Source organism: Siniperca chuatsi, linkage group LG16, assembly GCF_020085105.1.
Source record: "Siniperca chuatsi isolate FFG_IHB_CAS linkage group LG16, ASM2008510v1, whole genome shotgun sequence".
Lineage (NCBI taxonomy): Eukaryota > Metazoa > Chordata > Actinopteri > Centrarchiformes > Sinipercidae > Siniperca > Siniperca chuatsi.
This window is the reverse complement of record NC_058057.1, coordinates 23,900,515-23,918,787: the sequence shown is the minus strand read 5'-3', so window position 1 is coordinate 23,918,787 and position 18,273 is coordinate 23,900,515. Positions and strand designations below refer to the sequence as shown.

The window sequence follows — 18,273 nt, the reverse complement described above, 5'->3', positions numbered from 1 at the left end:
AGAAAACCAGCAAATCCTCACATGGAGAAGTTGGAACCAGTAAATGTTTGGCATTTTTAGTGGTTGTGAAATTTCTGGTGATTGACTAATTGACTAATTAACTAATTCTTTCAGCATTAATTGACTTAAAGCAGAAAGACAGGGCCTTAACCAAAACCAAAAAAGAAGTCAGAGCTTACACAGAAGATGTCCAGTCTCTTAACCCTTTTAACTTTTAGTCATGAGTCAATGTTACTGTAAACATTTGGGGCAATTTGCACCAAAACCCTAGAAATGAAAGTGATTGAAAACGTTATCACCAAAAACAAACTGTTGTTTAAGCCTTGGCTCTAAAGAGACTGTAAGATAGAAAACACTCTCTATTACTGTCTGATGATGCCTGCGTCCTGCAGCAGTAATAACAGCCTTTCTGAATGAACAGTCTAGCCTTTATATCACCTGACTAATGAATATATGTGCAGAGCAGCTGTAAATAGCAGTGCTGTTAGGCGGATTTTCACTTGTTGTCCTGTCAGTGAATACAACACTGTTGTGACTAACAAAGATTTATTTACAACAATTTGCACACAGAAGAAATGGAAGCCCTCAGGCTAGAAAAATTACTGATTGAAAAATACAGTTGTCGATATAAGATAAATATCTTTATCAGAGTGACTGTTAATAATCCACATTTTCATACAAATAAATATCTTTCCTTTGCTCCTCTCTATCTGGTTTATAATACAGTAGGGAATAAAACAATTGGCAGGTGTCATGTAGGTCTTTCTCAGTAAAAACAGTCTTTCTATATATACATATATATATATATATATATATGTGTGTGTGTGTGTGTGTGTGTGTGTGTATGTCTTTACACAGGAGTGTCCTGGTTTCCTTAGCTAAGCTTCATACTGTACCTGAACTCATCACATGTCACCTCACTTGCACTTGATTTTATCCAAATGACCTCATAGCATTAGTGCATACATACATACTGGATCTGGGCTGCTCTGATGGGAACTGGACTCCAAACATCAGGACTGTTTTCCAGTAGGAGAACAGTCTGTTTTCTGCGTCATTGTACTCCCCCTGCTCCCATGAAGACAGTGTTGATGGGAGGCAGCGAGGACACCAGGTCCTGCACCTCTGAGGATGACGGCACACGCTGCTGAGAGAGCAAAGCGTCCTGCGAGCTGAACGGAGAGGGAACTCCAAACATGCAGGGAGCCGATCCTGACGAGGGGAGGGAATGATCTGCGGAGGAAACAACAGAAATGTAAAAGATTTCATTGCTTTACAACAATGCATTATTTTAATTTCCTCTTATGGATTTCTTACTTTTTCAATGTTGTTTGCCTTTACTCTGTATTTGCCCTTTTTTGTGTGTTGAGACATTTAAACCAGCAATAAGTGGGGGGTTTTTTGGCCCAATACTCAGCGATCTATGTAGGATGCAACAGGAGTTAAGAAATAATCAAAATAATTTGCTATGCAAATGTTGATAGGGTTGTTCTTTAGCCCCAGAGTCTTTTTGGGGGGGCATTTTCCCTTTACTTAAAGGTGGACAGCAGAAAGGTGACAACAAGAAATGAGAAGAGAGAGAGACATGCAGCAAAGGTCCCCAGCAGGAATCAAACGGGGACATTGTGATCGTATGGCCACCACAAAGCGAGTCTTAACAATCACATGGTGAGATGTTTCATTTTCAAAATGACTTTTTCTGGCCTGTACTGTTTTTAAGACACTTGCAATCCCAGTGATGCCAGCACTGCAAAACATTTGAACTCTTAAGACTAAAATCCACTATCATTATTCAGGTATTTAGTGTGGTTTTACACTGACAGGTTGGAATGAAAAACTGAGCTGAAATTGATTATTTTGCGGTTTATGTTGTTTCCAGAATTAAATCTTGCATCAAAGAGTTTGTCAGGTGCACTCTGGCTGTGTGAAACTACCACAACCCTTAACTCGTATCTTTTGTTGAAATATGATTTATGTTTGAATCAATATGGACCGTAATTTAGGCTCTGCTGCAGATTTTTCTGTTGCTGCGATTCCAACCAGATGATCTAACTTATCAGAATCAGAATCAGAAATACTTTATTGATCCCAGAGGGGAAACTCTTTTTGTTACAGTTGCTCAATCACATCAGCGCACACAGGAATAGAAGTTCTAAGCAAATCAAAATATAATACACTATAATACAGGCAAAGACTGTTAAAGAGTCCCTTTAATAAAACAAAATGTTTTTAACAGAAGAAAATCTTAAAAGTTTTGTGCATATACCAACCCTGACTGCAGTTAACCCACCTCACACCCCAAACCCCATCAGTGCTGTGTGTTTTACTGCTCACCTGCTCCGGTTTCGGCCTCAGTGAAATACGCTCCCGTTGTTTTCCTTCCTGGTTCGTCCAGGATGTTGAGCGGATCGTGGACTTCAGAGTACGTTGAAGGGAACGGCCGCAGACTGCCGACGGTGCTGATGACAGACACGTGCTGGTCAACCAGTGATGTCATGCGGTGGCTGTCCAGGTAACTGCTGTTGCCATAGTAACCTGCCACAGGAGGAAAGTTTGCCATTGAGTTCCTGTTTTCCAAGAGCTGCGTTTGTGCACATAGAACAGTGGTTCCCAACCTGGGGATAGGAAATATCTGAGGGGTCACAAGAAAAATCTGAGGGGTCACCAGATAATTAAAGGAATCAACATATATATATATATATAATTTCTGTTGTTTTTTTTTCCCTTTGAAATACTGGATTTTTTTCACCTCTGCATGTCTCTAAAAAGCCTTCAAGTGAAACAATCAGAGAAGAAAAAAGGTTGGGAACAACTGACAACTGGTCTGGTTTCTGAGTATCTTCGCAGTGAAAGTGTACCTTTCGTTTGGTGACATAGAGTCTGGTTTCTGAGTATCTTAGCAGTGAAAGTGTACCTTTCGTTTGGTGAAATATAGCACAAACACAGTTTACAGTAATTCTGCAACATTTTGTATGAATAAATGTGTGTTTTGCTTCCTTTTGGCAACACATAAACAATAAAAGTTCACCAAGATTCGTTCACCATGAAAGATCATTAGAGATTTGCTCATCTAAACACTTCCTCAGGTCTTTCTCAGGTACAATAGTCACAGGAAGTGATGTGTATTATGTTTTTTGAAAATAAATTAGTCAATTACAGTTAATATAATTTTACAGTTTTGTGCCAGCACAGCAAAAGTCGACTATATGCAGCTAAAAGCACAGAAAACTGTAATAAGTGTGTCAAATGTCACAAAATTTCATTTGAATTAAAAAATAACAGGCATTTTGTGTCACTGGCTAATTGCACACAACACAACACAGAAAACAAGAACACAGTTTCAGCCACAAACAGCTATGCAGCTCAATGCAACGTGAGGTTGCAATGTTATTTAGGAAGCAAATAAAAATGATTTATATTATGTTGCAGAACACTCTAACTTCTTACAGATTCCCATTAATGTCCCTTTAAGTTTCTTTAAAATTAAAAATATGTTTCCAATCTGTAGAACAACATCACATAGAGTACATATCTGCTTCTTCAGACACTTCATTGAGGCCACATAAGACTTACACTGAGTAACTGCCTTGTGCATAATTTTACATTTATTTCCTAGTAATGAAGACATTTAGAATAAAGTTCTGTGGGACCCACCAGATGATCCAGCACAGTTGAGGAGGATAATTTCCACATTAATGCCACAGTCTGAGTTGTCCTTACCGCCGTGTCCTGCAGCAGAGTACATCTGTCCCTGACACCCACCGCCCGTGGGGTTCAGTCCAGCCCCCACAAAGCCGAACCCCTCTGCCGAGTCCAGAATCTGAGCTGCTGTCTGAGCGTCGAGTCCCTGTTCAGTCTGAACAGGATCTGAGCCTGAACTGTAGCTGGATGTGGGTTGGACTGCAGAGCCATAAGGTGTCAGCGAGCAGTTGGTGCTGTTGGATGAGTGATGGGCTGACGGGTGATGATGACTGTAGAACACGTCTTTAGTCAGATGTTGATCATTGAAGGAGGGGTACCGAGAGAGATGGTAGGCCAGCGATGAAGCCTGAGACTGAACCGAAGCCAGACACTGGCCCTGAGTCTGAGGCCTGAAGCACAGACAAACAAATCTTCAGACTTAATAATGACAACAAAACATTTGCAAATACAAACATGGACAGGGACTTAATGGCTCAGTAACCAATTCCATATTCGCCAGATTATCACAGTTTGATTGCTGCAGGTTTTTAAACAATAATATTTTTGAATAGAATTAAAACTAAAAGCTCCCAGTAGCTCATAAAAGTATATAGGAGCTTTTATTTGTTTGTTAATATTCAATATTCTCAAATATGACGATTTTCATGACAAAAAAGACAAAATGCTAACTTTGTTTCCAGAAATATCATAGTTGTCAGGGTGGAATAGTCCATAAAACAATACTTACAACAGCACACTACATTTCTCTACTGCAAGAATTATAGCAATATTGTCATAATTATTATATTTGTAGCCGCATAGAGTCTTGAATATTATGCAAATCAAAAAAAGGAGAAAAAGAAACTTGGAGGCACATGTTTGTGGTCCAACTGGCAATGAGAATTTTGTTCTTTAGACCAAATTCAGGAGAATATCTGTACAAGGTTCTGTATAGATTGAGACTTAAGTCCTTTTAAAGGGAGTAAAAGTTTTACATTTCAATATAATACCACCAGGGTCGTGCGAAGACCATATTTAACTGAATTTATGTCAAAAATTCACATCTACATGACTTACCATCTAATAACAATCTGACAAAATGCACGAAAAGATAACAAGAAAAAGCAGAATCATCAACATTAATGTTTCTATATAGAGAGAGTCTAATAAAAATATTGCAGCAGAATCATATCAGAGTAAGAGATATCCATTATCGTACAATAATTACCTGTTCTGTTATCACTCCATATTGTGCATCATATCAGAAGCAAATGACACTGACTGGACTGTATCTTATAAATGTGTTAATTAAAATGTCAGTAACAGCCCTGCAGTGTCACTAAAGTAGCATAATGTTTTAGATGCACAGAAACTGACCTGAGTGCAGGCTGGTAGTTTGAGGCTGAGGAGCCGCCGGCTGGGGAGAAGTAACTAGAGCTGGTCTGAGGTAAGCAGTGGTACATCGTCTCCGGGTATGAAGAGCAGGGGGTGGGCTGAGTCATGGCGCAGAGAGAAGACAGGCAGGAGGAAGTGGAGGTGGAGCAGGTGGAGGAAGAAGAAGAAGATGCCAGGGGTCTCCCAGTCACGGGCGCCTGGTTGATGACGGAGCCTCTGTGCACTAACGCTGCTGGAGAGATAGGGGGCGTCATGAGGGGGCCGCTGACCTGAGAGAAGTCCATCTGAGCACCTGTGTGTGAAGAAGCAAAATACACTTAGCGTCTGAAATAAACACACAAACACACACACACACAAAAATGAGAGAGCATTGGTTGTTTGTTCAAATCGCTAAAATGACCTATAATTACGGGACATCACCTGACAAGGACCTTTAGTGGCTTTGTGTGTCATGACTGTTTTCTCAGCAAAGGTGGTAGTAGCATGACGTTGTTGTAGCGCCCTATAACCTCTTATAGAGAAAGTTTCAGTGGTTGGTTGGGTGTACAAGCACTCCGTTTCCTAACAACAATCAACGCTGGGTTTGTTTAAACCATGACCACAAAGGTTCACTAACTATCACAAAAACATTTTTGGCAGATCAGGAATCTCCCATATGAATCATTCATCAAATTGTCATCATTTGTCAAACAATGTTGTCCTGTCGATTGGGGCGCCAGATCTGACAGCACACACATGTTTTGGAGGGCAATGACAAACAACGTATTTTGTCATTTACTTTGGAGGATTTATTGAACCTTCTACGAGTCAGCTCTTGCGAACACCTGGAGCTGCCAACATGGAAAGTTGCCCAGTTCTGTGTACAGTGGCAACACTGAGAAATGCCAAGCAGAAGTTTTATGTCAAGCATAAAAGAAGAAATGCAATTTCACAATGTTCTGTATGCTGTATTCTGTATGTCCAATGACTTCATAAGAAGTAAAAACAAATGGGTTGGCAATTCAGTATTGAAATTCTGGAAAATATAGTTTCAATTTAATAAAGTTAGTGCTACTTCTTCTTCTTGCCAAACATTAAAATGGTGCATTATTTTTGTTTTTCTTTTTACCTGAAACTGTGAACCCAGCAGTCTCTGTCCCCTGGTAGATGACAGTGCTTGTTTCCAGACTTTGCTGCTGATTGGTGGACAGAGACATGTAGGCGTGTTCTCCCAGAGACTCATTCTTCACTGATTGGTCAATGGCAGCACTGGCCTTGTTGCGATTAGCTAGGAAGCAGGAACTGGGGGAGGCCATGAACGCTGCTTTACTTGCATCTGAAAGTGACAAAGTAACATCACATCATTAACAACAACATCTGGTGAAACTCCATACAGTTATGTCGATTTATTATTATTGTAGGACCCATTATGTTGTATGTGGGGGAGGATAATTTCCAGTATATTCAATCACAATCAACCCCAACATCAGCCACTTTACATATAAATTACATTTGTTTTTTTCTTACTTTTTCTCAACTTCACTTTTATTTCCTTTATTAAGTTTGGGGCTATTTATTACTGCACAGAAAAGTGTATACCTTTTTTTATTGTGTATTATTTGTGTCTATTTTTATGACATTTTATATACTATACTATACTATACTATACTATACTATACTATACTATAATTGAATTTATTTCCTTATTTCCACTGTGTTTTTAAATGCTTTGTCTCTGTGCTTTTCAAATAAACTAGTCATCATGGTATTTGCTTATTCCCCAATAGAATAGATCTGATCCATATATTGTATTCAAAAAATAATAGTTCTGATACTCTTACTATGACGTGGAAGACACATTTTCATTCCTAACAATTATAGTTTATAGAATTTTGCATGATCCTATTTTATTTATAGTTCATTTAACTCTAACCCTATGCATTCTCTTGGTTTTATGTCTTTTTGTAAAGCACATTATAAGATGTTATAAAACCGTAAAAATCCTAAACAGACTGCAGACCTGCTGTAGATGTAAGTCGAGTTCGTGTACGTCATCAGCTGAACTTCTCTGTGTTAGTGTCAGTTTTGATGCTTGATACCTGCATTTTTCATGTATTTGTCCAGCAGGTTCTGCAGGTCCTGCTCCTTGTCGTTGTTGAACTGAGTTTCCAGAGCCAACAGGATGTATTCGTCTAACAGCATCCTGATCAGATGGAAGGAACCTGTCAATGTCAAAATACAAATGAGAAAAAGCGGTGGTCATGACAGAATTATGACTTTCTTTATCCACATATCAAACTATTAACATTTAAGATTTCCAGAGACATTTGACTACCTGATTCCAGCTTAGCTCAATGTATCTTCCTCTTTATCTACTGTTTGACCTTTAGGGATCAAGCTGCTCTTTGTTTGACCTGCAGGGTCGCAGGTTTAAAACCTTCTGTGTGTGTTTGAGCTTCAGCGGGACTTTAAAGAGGGAGCCACCAACTGGTTAGTGTTTATTCACACACACGTACTCTGTGTGCATGTGTTTGAACAGAGAGCACGCGACCCGGAGATAAGACTTTGTTTAATAAAGGCGAGTCTGGCCATTACAATTTATGACGCTATTGTAGCAATCTGCTCCGAGCTTGTATTAGCCTTGTGTGTTTGTGTGTGTGCATGTGTGTGTGTGTGTGCATGTGCATGTGTGTGTGTGTGTGTGTGTGTGTGTGTGCATGTGTGTGTGTGTGTAGACTGAATGATGGAGAAGAAAAGAGCACAAAATTAATTAGCTGAGTGACAATTATTAATTTCAATGTTTAGTATGTAGTTTCAGACGTAAATTGCTAACACAGGTCCCATAACTTCCTGTCATTTCCTAGAAAGGAACTGATATGTAACTGTAAATTAATCTGAAGGTTCCTCAAAAGAACTATGTAATTTGGTACGTAATTATACAGTAATTATAAGGAAAATGGACTTACTGTTCAATTGGTACACTCCCAATTAATTCATTCCAATGAACTGTTTAGTAACCTACAGTCAGTCATTAAGATTTTAGTCGCTCCCTCGTGGAAATTTCTCTGCAAATCAATTACTCTTTATGAACTCAGCACAACTAATTAAACACAAATAACTGTCTCAGAACATTGTCCATACTTTATAAATACTAAATAATATTTTTGATGTTATGAAATTTCTGTAAAATGTATTAGGAAATATTAGGAACTACTAGGAAATAACAGGACCTGTAAAATAGAGCGTTACGGCTAATTTTCACTACATTGCTGTTGGTTAGTTGAATCTACAACATTCTGTTGCATTATCATATCCCGTCATAGGTTTTGTCAAAAGTCATGCTAAAGTAACTAGTAGTAGCTACAGCTGTCAAATAAATGTAGTGGAGTCAAAAGTACAATATTTCTTTCTGAACTGTTGTGGAGCAGAAGTATGAAGTGACATGAAATGGAGCGAGTTAAGTAAAGTACAAGTACTTCAAATTTGTACTTAAATACAGAACTTAGGTAAATGTACTTAGTTACATTCCAACCCTGCATATAAAGGTTTGGTCACCCCAAAACAAATTAAGCAAGTAAAGACTAAAGAGCTTTGCATTAAAAAAAAAAGAAATATCTAATTATATAGTACATCAAACATGAAGTGTGTTCCCTGCAAAGAAAATCAACAAAACACAGAGTTAGTCCAGAGGCAGCCAAAATGTAGCATTGTTTTAGATGTGTCTTAAAATTCACTAAATCTTTTTGGGCTTGTGACGCGAAGATTACCAGTTCGATCCCTGGAGCTGCTGGACATTCGGTTAAATCTGGGTGGGGAAAAGTGAAAAAGCAGCCCCTCTCTCATTACCACCACTGAGATGCCCTTGAGCAAGGCACTTAACCCACTCTGCTCCAATGAGAGCTGCTCCGTGACCAACAGATCAGACTGGGATTGTACTGGGCAACTTCCAGGTGTGAATGTGTGCAACTGTGTGAGTGTAATCATTGCATGCCTGCAAAAGAGGGCATCTCTCTCAATGAAATGAATTTGTAACTTTTAAAATGTTCTTACCAAAGCTGGCGGCATTGTTGAGTGTGAGGTTGTGCATCACTCTGGCACCAAAGAAACTCCACCTGAGGAGGAAATCCTGAGCTCGCTTCTTCACTGATCGACCGCTCTGCTTACCGGGCTGATCAGAGACAAAGGCAGATAAGAAAAACTATGGTTGCACAACAGGACATTTGCAGGACCATGTAGTGTGTCCACACAAATAATAGTACACACAATGCCAGGTGAACAGCTGTTACCTTGATGACTTTATGTTCCACCACAGAGTCCAACCACTCGATGAAGGACTCCACTGTGGCGTTCTTTCTCAGCAGCTCCTTCAGCTCCTGAAAGACGGTGATGGAGTCATCTAGAACACACACAAAAAAACCGACCACAGGAAGAAACAAGTTGCTTCTTTATCAATACAAGAGATTCTCATTTGTATCAGAGCAACAGAAACAGCTGCTGGTTGTTTTTTTAACACTGTAAAAAGTCTTTTTAGAGTTTGAGCTACATGGTCAGTAGCTGTCTTACATTCAGAGTAGATGTCTGGGTCCTGGTCTCCAGCAGTGTTTATGCTGAGCAGAGGCTGCGAGCTGATGCTGCCAAGATCCACGCTGTCTATATCCAACACCATGCTGGTCACTACAGCCTGGTCAAACAGCGCCGGACGGGCTATCTGGAAAAAGACCTCCGAAATAATTATCATGTTTATTTTGAGACTTTACAGTGTACTGTAGTCTATTCTGTTCTTCAGTAAATGTTGTACCTGTGCCAGGTGTAAGAACGAGGTCTGTCTCTTCAGGGAGGAAACAAAGTGGCGTGCTATGGGGAGTTTCTTGGCTGCAAGGCATTCTGGGAGGTTTTCTAGGGAGGAGGCTAGCCAGTGCTCCCAGTGTTTAGCAAAGTTGCGGATATCTGCCAACAGACTGACGAACAACATTTATAAAGATCTCTTCTCAATTCCCAACATCATTAAATGTAAAGATCATGACTGATGATATGATGGCCAAAACTCCAAAATTAAGATCCTGGCATCACAAATTGGGCTAAAGCTTTCTGTCAATCAGGAAAATTCCTTTCAACATTTTTTATCTTTTTCCAGGATAGAGAGAAGGGTTTATGGGGGTTTATGGGAAATGTGCTTCTAACCTGCGACGTGGATGCCACTGGTATCACAAAGAGCCTCAGATTGTCTCAGCAAAGATTTCGTTTGTGTATCTCGTGATCGTCACAACTAATTGGACAATAACACATGAAGTGAAGTTTTAAGTAACAAACCTTTCAGGCATCTCCTGCATTGTCGCAGGAATCAGAACATCTGTTAAAACCTGAGGAAACAAGGAACACATTAGTACAATGGAGTACACGCTGTTAATCCAAGTAGTTATCTGTGTGTCAGAGAGGAGAACGGGATCTCTCCCCATTTATATCATTCATAAAGTTTATCCAAGTAAAAAACATAAGCTGCAAGGCAACAATGCAATAACATGGATATTGTTGGGTTAATGCTTTCTTCACCCGGTTAAATTTAGGTTTATCTTTCCCTGCCCAACGTGAGGTTCCAGAAGTTGCTTACTTATCTTGTCTTGTTAAGACACTTGGCTCAGAGAGAGTGGGAAGTGAACACTTACAAGAAAGCGTCTCCAACTACTAGGGCAGCCTGCTGGCCAAAACCTGTTTTGTTTTACAGTGAACTAAGTGCACTGAGTTGCAGCATCTGACCTCTTAAAAATGAGAGAAGGGATGGTACTGCACTCACAGTAAAAGACTAGTTGTAAATGCAAACATTTTACTAATATGTTAAAGCAAGCTTCCCATTTTATGGAACAATTGACCAAAAGATGCCATGTCATAAAGTGAACAAGGGAAAGATTTCTAGTTGCCCCATCAGTGCAAAAGAACCATTCAAATCATATAGAGTATCTTTCAATTTTGTATTAATAATTGGCTTGTTAAAACTCATCTTGCTTGAGTACCTGATACTTGATACAAAACGAAACAGAAACTTATGATATAAATCCAATATAATATAACACTTTTGGACCAGCACACTCCTGCTGCTGTTATTCTTTAGAAATTAAAATCCAGACACCGTATTTCATAACAACCTTATAGAGAATGGAGTCACAGACACAGAAGATGTCGACTATAATAGGGTTTTCCAGCAGCGGCAGCAGGTGGTCGGGCATTCCCTGCCAGAAATGGAGCAGAAAATTCTGGATCTGAAACAAAATATTTGAAGAGTTATTATATCAATTTAAGTGGATGGTAAACTGGTTTGCTGGTTTTACTCTCTTCAGTGGCATAGGAACAATAAAATGCTCTCATGTGGCGGTAATCATCACCTCCTCAAAGTTGACATTAATGGCATTATCCAGGATGCACTGGCAGTGTGTTTTATACATCATGATTAGAGTGTCCACCTGCAAAGGAACAAATTATAATGACGCTAGTTGCAGCCAGCCACCACATTAAACAAATACTGTCAATGTAATATTGTTAATAGTTTATACATTTGCTATATGTAGCAAAATATTATATTTCAAAATTACAATTATGTATATTTAACATAATTATTGGTTTAAATGTGATATTTTTCGCATCAGAAAGTCTGTTCTCTGGTGTACAACAATGCAGCAGGTAGATAGACACTGCCAAGCGTTTTGTTTGTTTACAGTAAATATAGTGTATACTGATTTCTCAGAATTAATTAATATCTTTCACCAACCTTTTCTCTGGAGATATTTCCCTGCAGCAGAAGATGCTGAGCATTGGGGAAGTCTGGGAGCAACGTCCCAGTTTTAGAGCTCAAAGAGTATTTCCTGGTGAAACCTCCCTGAAAAATAAAACAACTTCAAGCCCTTTTTCCTTTATCTTTTGGATCTTGACACTATTGACTTTATCTAAAGAGTAACTTAACATGTGCAGTGATGTAGAAGTGTACTCTTGGACTTTGTGACATCACTGTTGGGTGTGGTTACTGGTACAACAGAACACATTTCCGACCACACCCAATCACTATCAGTGATGCTGGGTGTGATCTACTCACCTCTCTGCGTGTTTGCGGGCTTCCCCGATCCAAACAGTGGCCCAATCAGCTGTTAAATATTATCGTAACCAGGGCGCATTCAGATGATATAATGGTCACGTGATTAGAAATTGTATTTTTCTGTGTAAAACTATATTTTATGACAGATCTGAAAGTCTATTGTTTGGGAGAGATGTATTGAAAATATATAATATTATATTATAATTATATATATATATATATATATATATATAATCATTTTGATTATTTGGGGAACAATTGAAAACTGAGAAATGAGAGAAATGCATTTTTTTCAGTATGTTATGTAATCAATTAGCCTGATGGGAGGAGCTTCAGATTTTTAAAGGGCCTCCTCAAGGGTGTCAGTCCGTCTCAGTTGGGTTACAGAGAAGGTAATATCTACTGATTTAGAGCGTTAAAGTTACAGTAAACAGTTTTTTCCACATTCCACAAATCTGCACTTTGGGAGGTAAACACAATAAATTTCCTCCATCACTATATCTGCGACTACGCCCGTGTTCCCTTGACACCCCGTGACAAACTTTCAACCAGAGAGGGCAGCAAAACATTGCTTTTCAGGCTGGCGTTAAGTTACTCTTTAAGTAAGAGTTACTATTTTCACTTACCTCATTCTTGAGCTTGCTCCCTGAAAATCTGTGATCAAGGAGAAACAGATGTGATCCAAGATGTTAATGACAAATGTTTGATCATTAGGGACTTTAAAATATAAATACATCATGTTTTCGACATTGAGATCTTTAAAAGGAAAGAAAACACAGCACAAAGCTATATGCTATGTGTTTAGAGTATCCATAGCAAAACATGATTTTGAGTTGACAATCTGATAACAATACACTATTCATCACTTTTAGAGAAAGTAATAACATTGAGTATTTTCATATTAACAAATGCTGATGTATATGTTATACATTCACAGTTTATATAACCAGTGTGCACTAATGCTGGACACACAAAGATGCCACATTGATCAACAAGCAAAAAACATGGAGATACAGTACAATATGCAAGAAAGAAGAAGAAGAAGATGAGGAAGAAGAGGATGAGACCAGACTACATGGTGTTAAATGTTTTGTTACCTGGTCAAACCTTTTCCAGAATACACAGAGTGATAGTAAGCGCTGCTCTCTTTGATGCCAATTCCATAGTAATGATATCTGTAAAATGTCAAGACAATAATATCAAATAATAATCATAAAGTGTGATGATTAGAAATTAAATCTTTTAAACAACATTTTGGAGCTCCAGGTTACATGACAACTGTTTTTCATAAATTCAAAATGTGAAAGTACGAGTGAATTTTTTGCATTTACTTGGAGTGTCCTCTGGTGCCCAGTCGTCTTGTTGTTAGAAGAGGAAACTTCTGTCGAATCGTCTGATGAGAAAAGGAGGTAAAAAAGTTCTGGTTAGATTAATATGAGCTCCGTCCTCCACATGACAACAATTTCAGAGAGGAATCTATTATTTTCACGTGTTAATGTTATAAGTCAGTCATTAGATCATTGTCATTGAATCAATATCAGGATTCTACAGTACCCTCATAATGAAGAGTATGTGATGTTTATAACTGTTTACAATACAGTTATATGCAGTTAGAAAGCTAAAATATAGACGTTTAAAGACATTTTAAGACTACCTGAAATACATTCTCATACTAATAACAACAAAAAGACATAACCAAAACCAAACTGTTTCATTCAACACAACAACTGAAAGCACTGTACCCTTAATTGGGCAAGACAAGAAAAACATGTGAGGAAAATAAATATTCAGGATCATGATGTCCAAAGTTTGTCATATAAACTTTTTTAATCTATGATTTTTCCTTTGGGTCTTTGGGTCATTTGGGTCACCTTAAAACTAACATAAAAGAACATAAGACATCTGGCTTTCTATGCAAACACTCTCACACACACCTTTCCAAATGTAGCAGCACAGGCCGGCTCTAGTTTCTCCTTCCTGCAGAAGTCCAGATAGTGAGCATAGAGGATACATCGAGGAAGACACACTCCTTCACACACTATATAATTTTCCTCCAGCCTGTTGAGACACATCAGTGAAAAAACACTCATGTAATTATCACAACTATATATGAGATGTCCACTGAATCCAGTAAATGCAAATACTCACTGAATTCTGGCTCCACAGCAAAGATTAAACTGATGGACAGTGCAAGAGGACATATAGGAAATTTGACTCAGCTTTAAAACACAGCTTTATGAAGGTGTATAAAATAATCATCTGGCTGCCAACAATTGTTAAAATTAAAAAAAGAGGAGGAAGAAGTCACTTAGCTAGTGCTAGTAGTAGCATTAGTTGCTACTAGTACTAGTTAACAAATGACCTGCAGGTTTTGTCCAAAGTTTTGGCTTGTGAGTTTAGTAGCTTTATAACTAAACTTGCACAGTGAAAACCATTCATCTCCAAATGTGGTGATTTTGAATTTGAATGTTTCTGATAAACTGAAGGATTAATTAACCCTTTAGGGGGTTGAGAAAATTCTCCTTCTTCTTAAGCTAAATAAACTATTTAAACAAAAAAAAGCTGGAAAATGCATCTGAAAACATGGCTGTTTTTCTGAGCTCATGAAAAGATACGTGGTTCTCACAGGACAGCGACGCTACAAACATGATGATGATCTTATAGACCATGATGCATTGCTGTAGATAACGAACAATAATTAGCTCAACCTTAAACATCAACAGCAGTAAAATGCAACATACACATTAATGCAGCAGTAATATTAATCCAGAAACATCATATATAATAGTAAAACACTGACAGGGACAATGAGCACTTTTACTTTTGACACTTTAAGTACATTTTGTTGATAATACTAACATACTTTTACTTAAGTAAGGTTTTAAATGCAGGACTTGTAGGACTGGTAGGAGTATTTTCACAGTGTGGTATTAGGATCTGAATTCTTCTTCCACCACTGGCAGTGGATGAAGAAAGGAAGGTTTCTGTGATGCAAAACAACGCTGGCAAGTAGCTTTGGAGATACTACATGTGACCCCAGACACCTATAACTGAGGATATTAGTGTCCCTTTACTGATGCAGTAAGTAGGCTGCAGTGATCTTACCACTGCAGTGTGAGTTGTGTCTGTTTCTTCTTGTCCTTGATGATCTGACTGATGGTCTTCCTGGAGGACGAGATGCTCTGTTTGATGGTCAGGTCTGGGTTAAAGTCCACCAGGTCCTGGTCTTCCTCAGAGGATGGCGTCTCATTACTGTCCTCTGCTTCTGAGAAAACATACAGACAAATACAGTATGTAGTTCATAAGAGGAGACAGGTGCACCTTTTTTTGCACTGAGTTTAAGGTGGGTGCTCTGCCTCAAAAAATTAACTTCAATGTGTTTGTTTTCGAAGATATAGGAAGATTCTAGCCTGGCATCACCAGACTAATTGTCTAATGCATCTGGCAGAGTAAAGAAAACATGAGCTCACAGATTTGTCTGGTTCCTAGGCTAGGAAAAATCATGAAGCAGCACGAATGTGAGTGCTGCCTTATATATATTTACTTCCTAATGGAACATTTTACATTTTATTTTTACGTTCATTCCAGTTTCAGTGTTTCTTCTTCGCCTCCAGTGACTGCAGCAACCTCACGTGCCTCAAGCATCACCTTTTAACATCTACAGCTTTTATTTTTCAATCCAAACATCTGCTTTGAGGAGAATGTCAAGAAATTATTTTGAAGTCTTGTTTTCGCCACTTGGGGACCACCTCCAACATAAAATTGTTTTTCAGACCTTGAGAAAGTGATTTGAGCTTTCATTTATCAGTTAGCTTTGATTGTTCACTGGTCTGCCCGCACAATAAACAATAAATTGTATGAGCAGTGTTAAAAAGAATCAAATAACATTATTTTTGGAAGAGTGCCATAACAGCTATTCAAAGACATGTATTGTCTGTAACTGCATTTTGAATGTTATTGTGTTCAAAGGGAATGTTTTAATTGCTTTTTGGTCTCAAAGAGTTTCCATTTTTCTTCCTGCAAACTAGAACAAATACTCCACAGTGAGAAAAGAGACAAACGCGATCCCTATTTATGTCATGTCATGATGGTAAAAACTGAGAAAATAATACAATAACCTATCATAATAAGGCAATGATGAACTATCTAACAAGCTAAATTAATTAGAATACATTTACTAATACTCATTTAAAATAAATCACAGAAATAAATAGGTCATTATTGATATGGTAACATTTTGAGTTTAGAGATGCAATAAGTGCTCATATATATCCACCAGACAGTGTAATATCACCTGAAATCCTCACTGCAACAAATATCAAAATATTGGAGCTGCGAGCCACAGAAAACATGAGTTTGTATGTTTATTAGTTAAAACTACAAAAAAAAACTACAAAATTGCATATGAATCATGGCAGCTCAACAAATTTTTTGCATATGTTTTGTTTAATTACACTGTTTGTTCCAAACAAAGTGTAATTAGGTAAGGCTGGTGAAAACAGTACAACAGAAATAGGACAGACTATAGTGTTTATTTCTAATACTGCTAATAATTAAGACAGCTGCAGGCAGCCATGAGTGGGGTCCACAGGTTTCAATGAAACATTTAATCCATCATTGTGGAAAAGTTTCACATCTTAGAGTTGGAACATTTTGATGAAATTCTGCCTGATATTGCAATTTGAAAAAGAGCCCTTAGTGATAATGGTGATGCTCCTTTGGGTTCATCCTAAATACAGTGTGCATGTGATATTTATTAGCTCTAACATTAAGAATATGGAGTATTTCTGCCTTCCTCTTTGTGCATCTGTCCAAATCTTTTGTTGGCGTTTGTGAAAGCCCTGTGAACATTTTTCAATTTTGTGTGATAAATTAAAAGTCTGGCATGAAACTAAAAATTGTGAAAAAATGTTGAAATGAGGATTTATGTTGACCCACAAAATCGATGGAAAAAATTGTTTCTATCTACATTTCACAGGTATTTATCTGAATGTAAAGCCACATTTCATAAATCACGATCTAACTGAATTCATTTTATTTATTTGAGCCTTCTTTCTTAACAGATTTCTCTACTTTAGTCATGTACAAATTACATCTCCCCTCCTGTTTATGTGTCTTCATCATCATCCTTATTCACATGTGTAGGCCAAAAATGTTTGTGAAGAAAATGACTGGGATCTTGCTGACAGTTCAGTGAAGTCTGTTGTTGTAGCACCACCATGTGGTCAATTTGTGTCACTTTTTTACCCCAACAGATCTGAAATCTAACCACAGAAAAACATTGAGATTGAAAGACTTCGAGTGAAGATTATTTCAAGAAAACAGGAGAAGATGACGGTGAAGACATAAGAAGGATCTTAATATAAAAGAGTTTCCCAACAACAATAATACTTAACTGAGTGAGAATGGTTGTTCCATTACCTGATTTAATCCCAGAATCATCCTCCTGATGAAAATGTGTCTGTCCGTTAAAGTCTGTGCATGTTTTTTCTGGTGAGCTGCCCAAAGTCTTGGTTAGAGAGTGAATAAGAAACACTCCATCCGTGGCTGAACTCTCACTGCTGCGTTTCATCGGCATAGTCGCATAAAAATAAATGTCAATAAACAAATCAACCGAAGACAAAGAAGAAGAAGAAAACTGAAGTCTGCCTGCGGTGAAAAAACAGTTCTCTGCAGCTCATTTGTCCTTAAGACTGTGAATCAGCTCTGCACACAATCCTTAAGCACTGTTTGTATATCCCACCTTCACACAAGTCCAGGAAAAGATAAAAAAGATCACTAACACCATGTCCAGCATTTTGGTCCAACCACTGATGTGAAGCTAAAGAAAAGTGGAAAGAAACTGCACTGATGATAAACCTGACAGAGCAACTCAGACTAATAAAGCTGTGCTGTGGGAAGGCAGCGCTAATGAAGCCGTGGATGCATTCATCATATTTACAGAAGACTGGGGCTAATCCAGGTTATTAATGATTAACAGAAAAACCCTCATCCATCTGTCCATCCATCCAACCAGCCTCTCACAGTCAGCTGGTCCTTTATACAAAGTTATATATTCATAAAAACCCAGCAGGGATTTAAGGCTGTCACTTTATTTAGTTTTGAAAACTCAAATACCTGTATTATGCATCTGGATA

General features: G+C 38.1%; 1 protein-coding gene across 2 annotated transcripts; it reads right to left on the bottom strand.

Moving 5' to 3' along the window:
* Positions 1 to 535: 535 nt before the first annotated feature.
* On the bottom strand, positions 536 to 18,028 carry rfx6 (regulatory factor X, 6). Of its 2 annotated transcripts, none has more exons than XM_044168974.1 (20): positions 17,558 to 18,028; positions 15,242 to 15,401; positions 14,071 to 14,194; positions 13,468 to 13,529; positions 13,234 to 13,311; positions 12,763 to 12,790; positions 11,816 to 11,923; positions 11,433 to 11,510; positions 11,196 to 11,309; positions 10,366 to 10,415; positions 9,854 to 10,013; positions 9,619 to 9,763; positions 9,342 to 9,451; positions 9,106 to 9,223; positions 7,155 to 7,277; positions 6,185 to 6,391; positions 5,059 to 5,368; positions 3,721 to 4,091; positions 2,335 to 2,535; positions 536 to 1,233 (listed from the first exon to the last, which is right to left on the bottom strand). In XM_044168974.1, exons 1-20 carry the CDS (start codon positions 17,712 to 17,714, stop codon positions 1,055 to 1,057), a joined length of 2,883 nt encoding a protein of 960 aa, XP_044024909.1. In that variant the 5' UTR covers positions 17,715 to 18,028; the 3' UTR covers positions 536 to 1,054. The 2 variants fall into 2 exon arrangements, with proteins under 2 accessions (XP_044024909.1, XP_044024910.1); XM_044168975.1 differs by having other exon boundaries at positions 15,242 to 15,395.
* Positions 18,029 to 18,273: the final 245 nt, after the last annotated feature.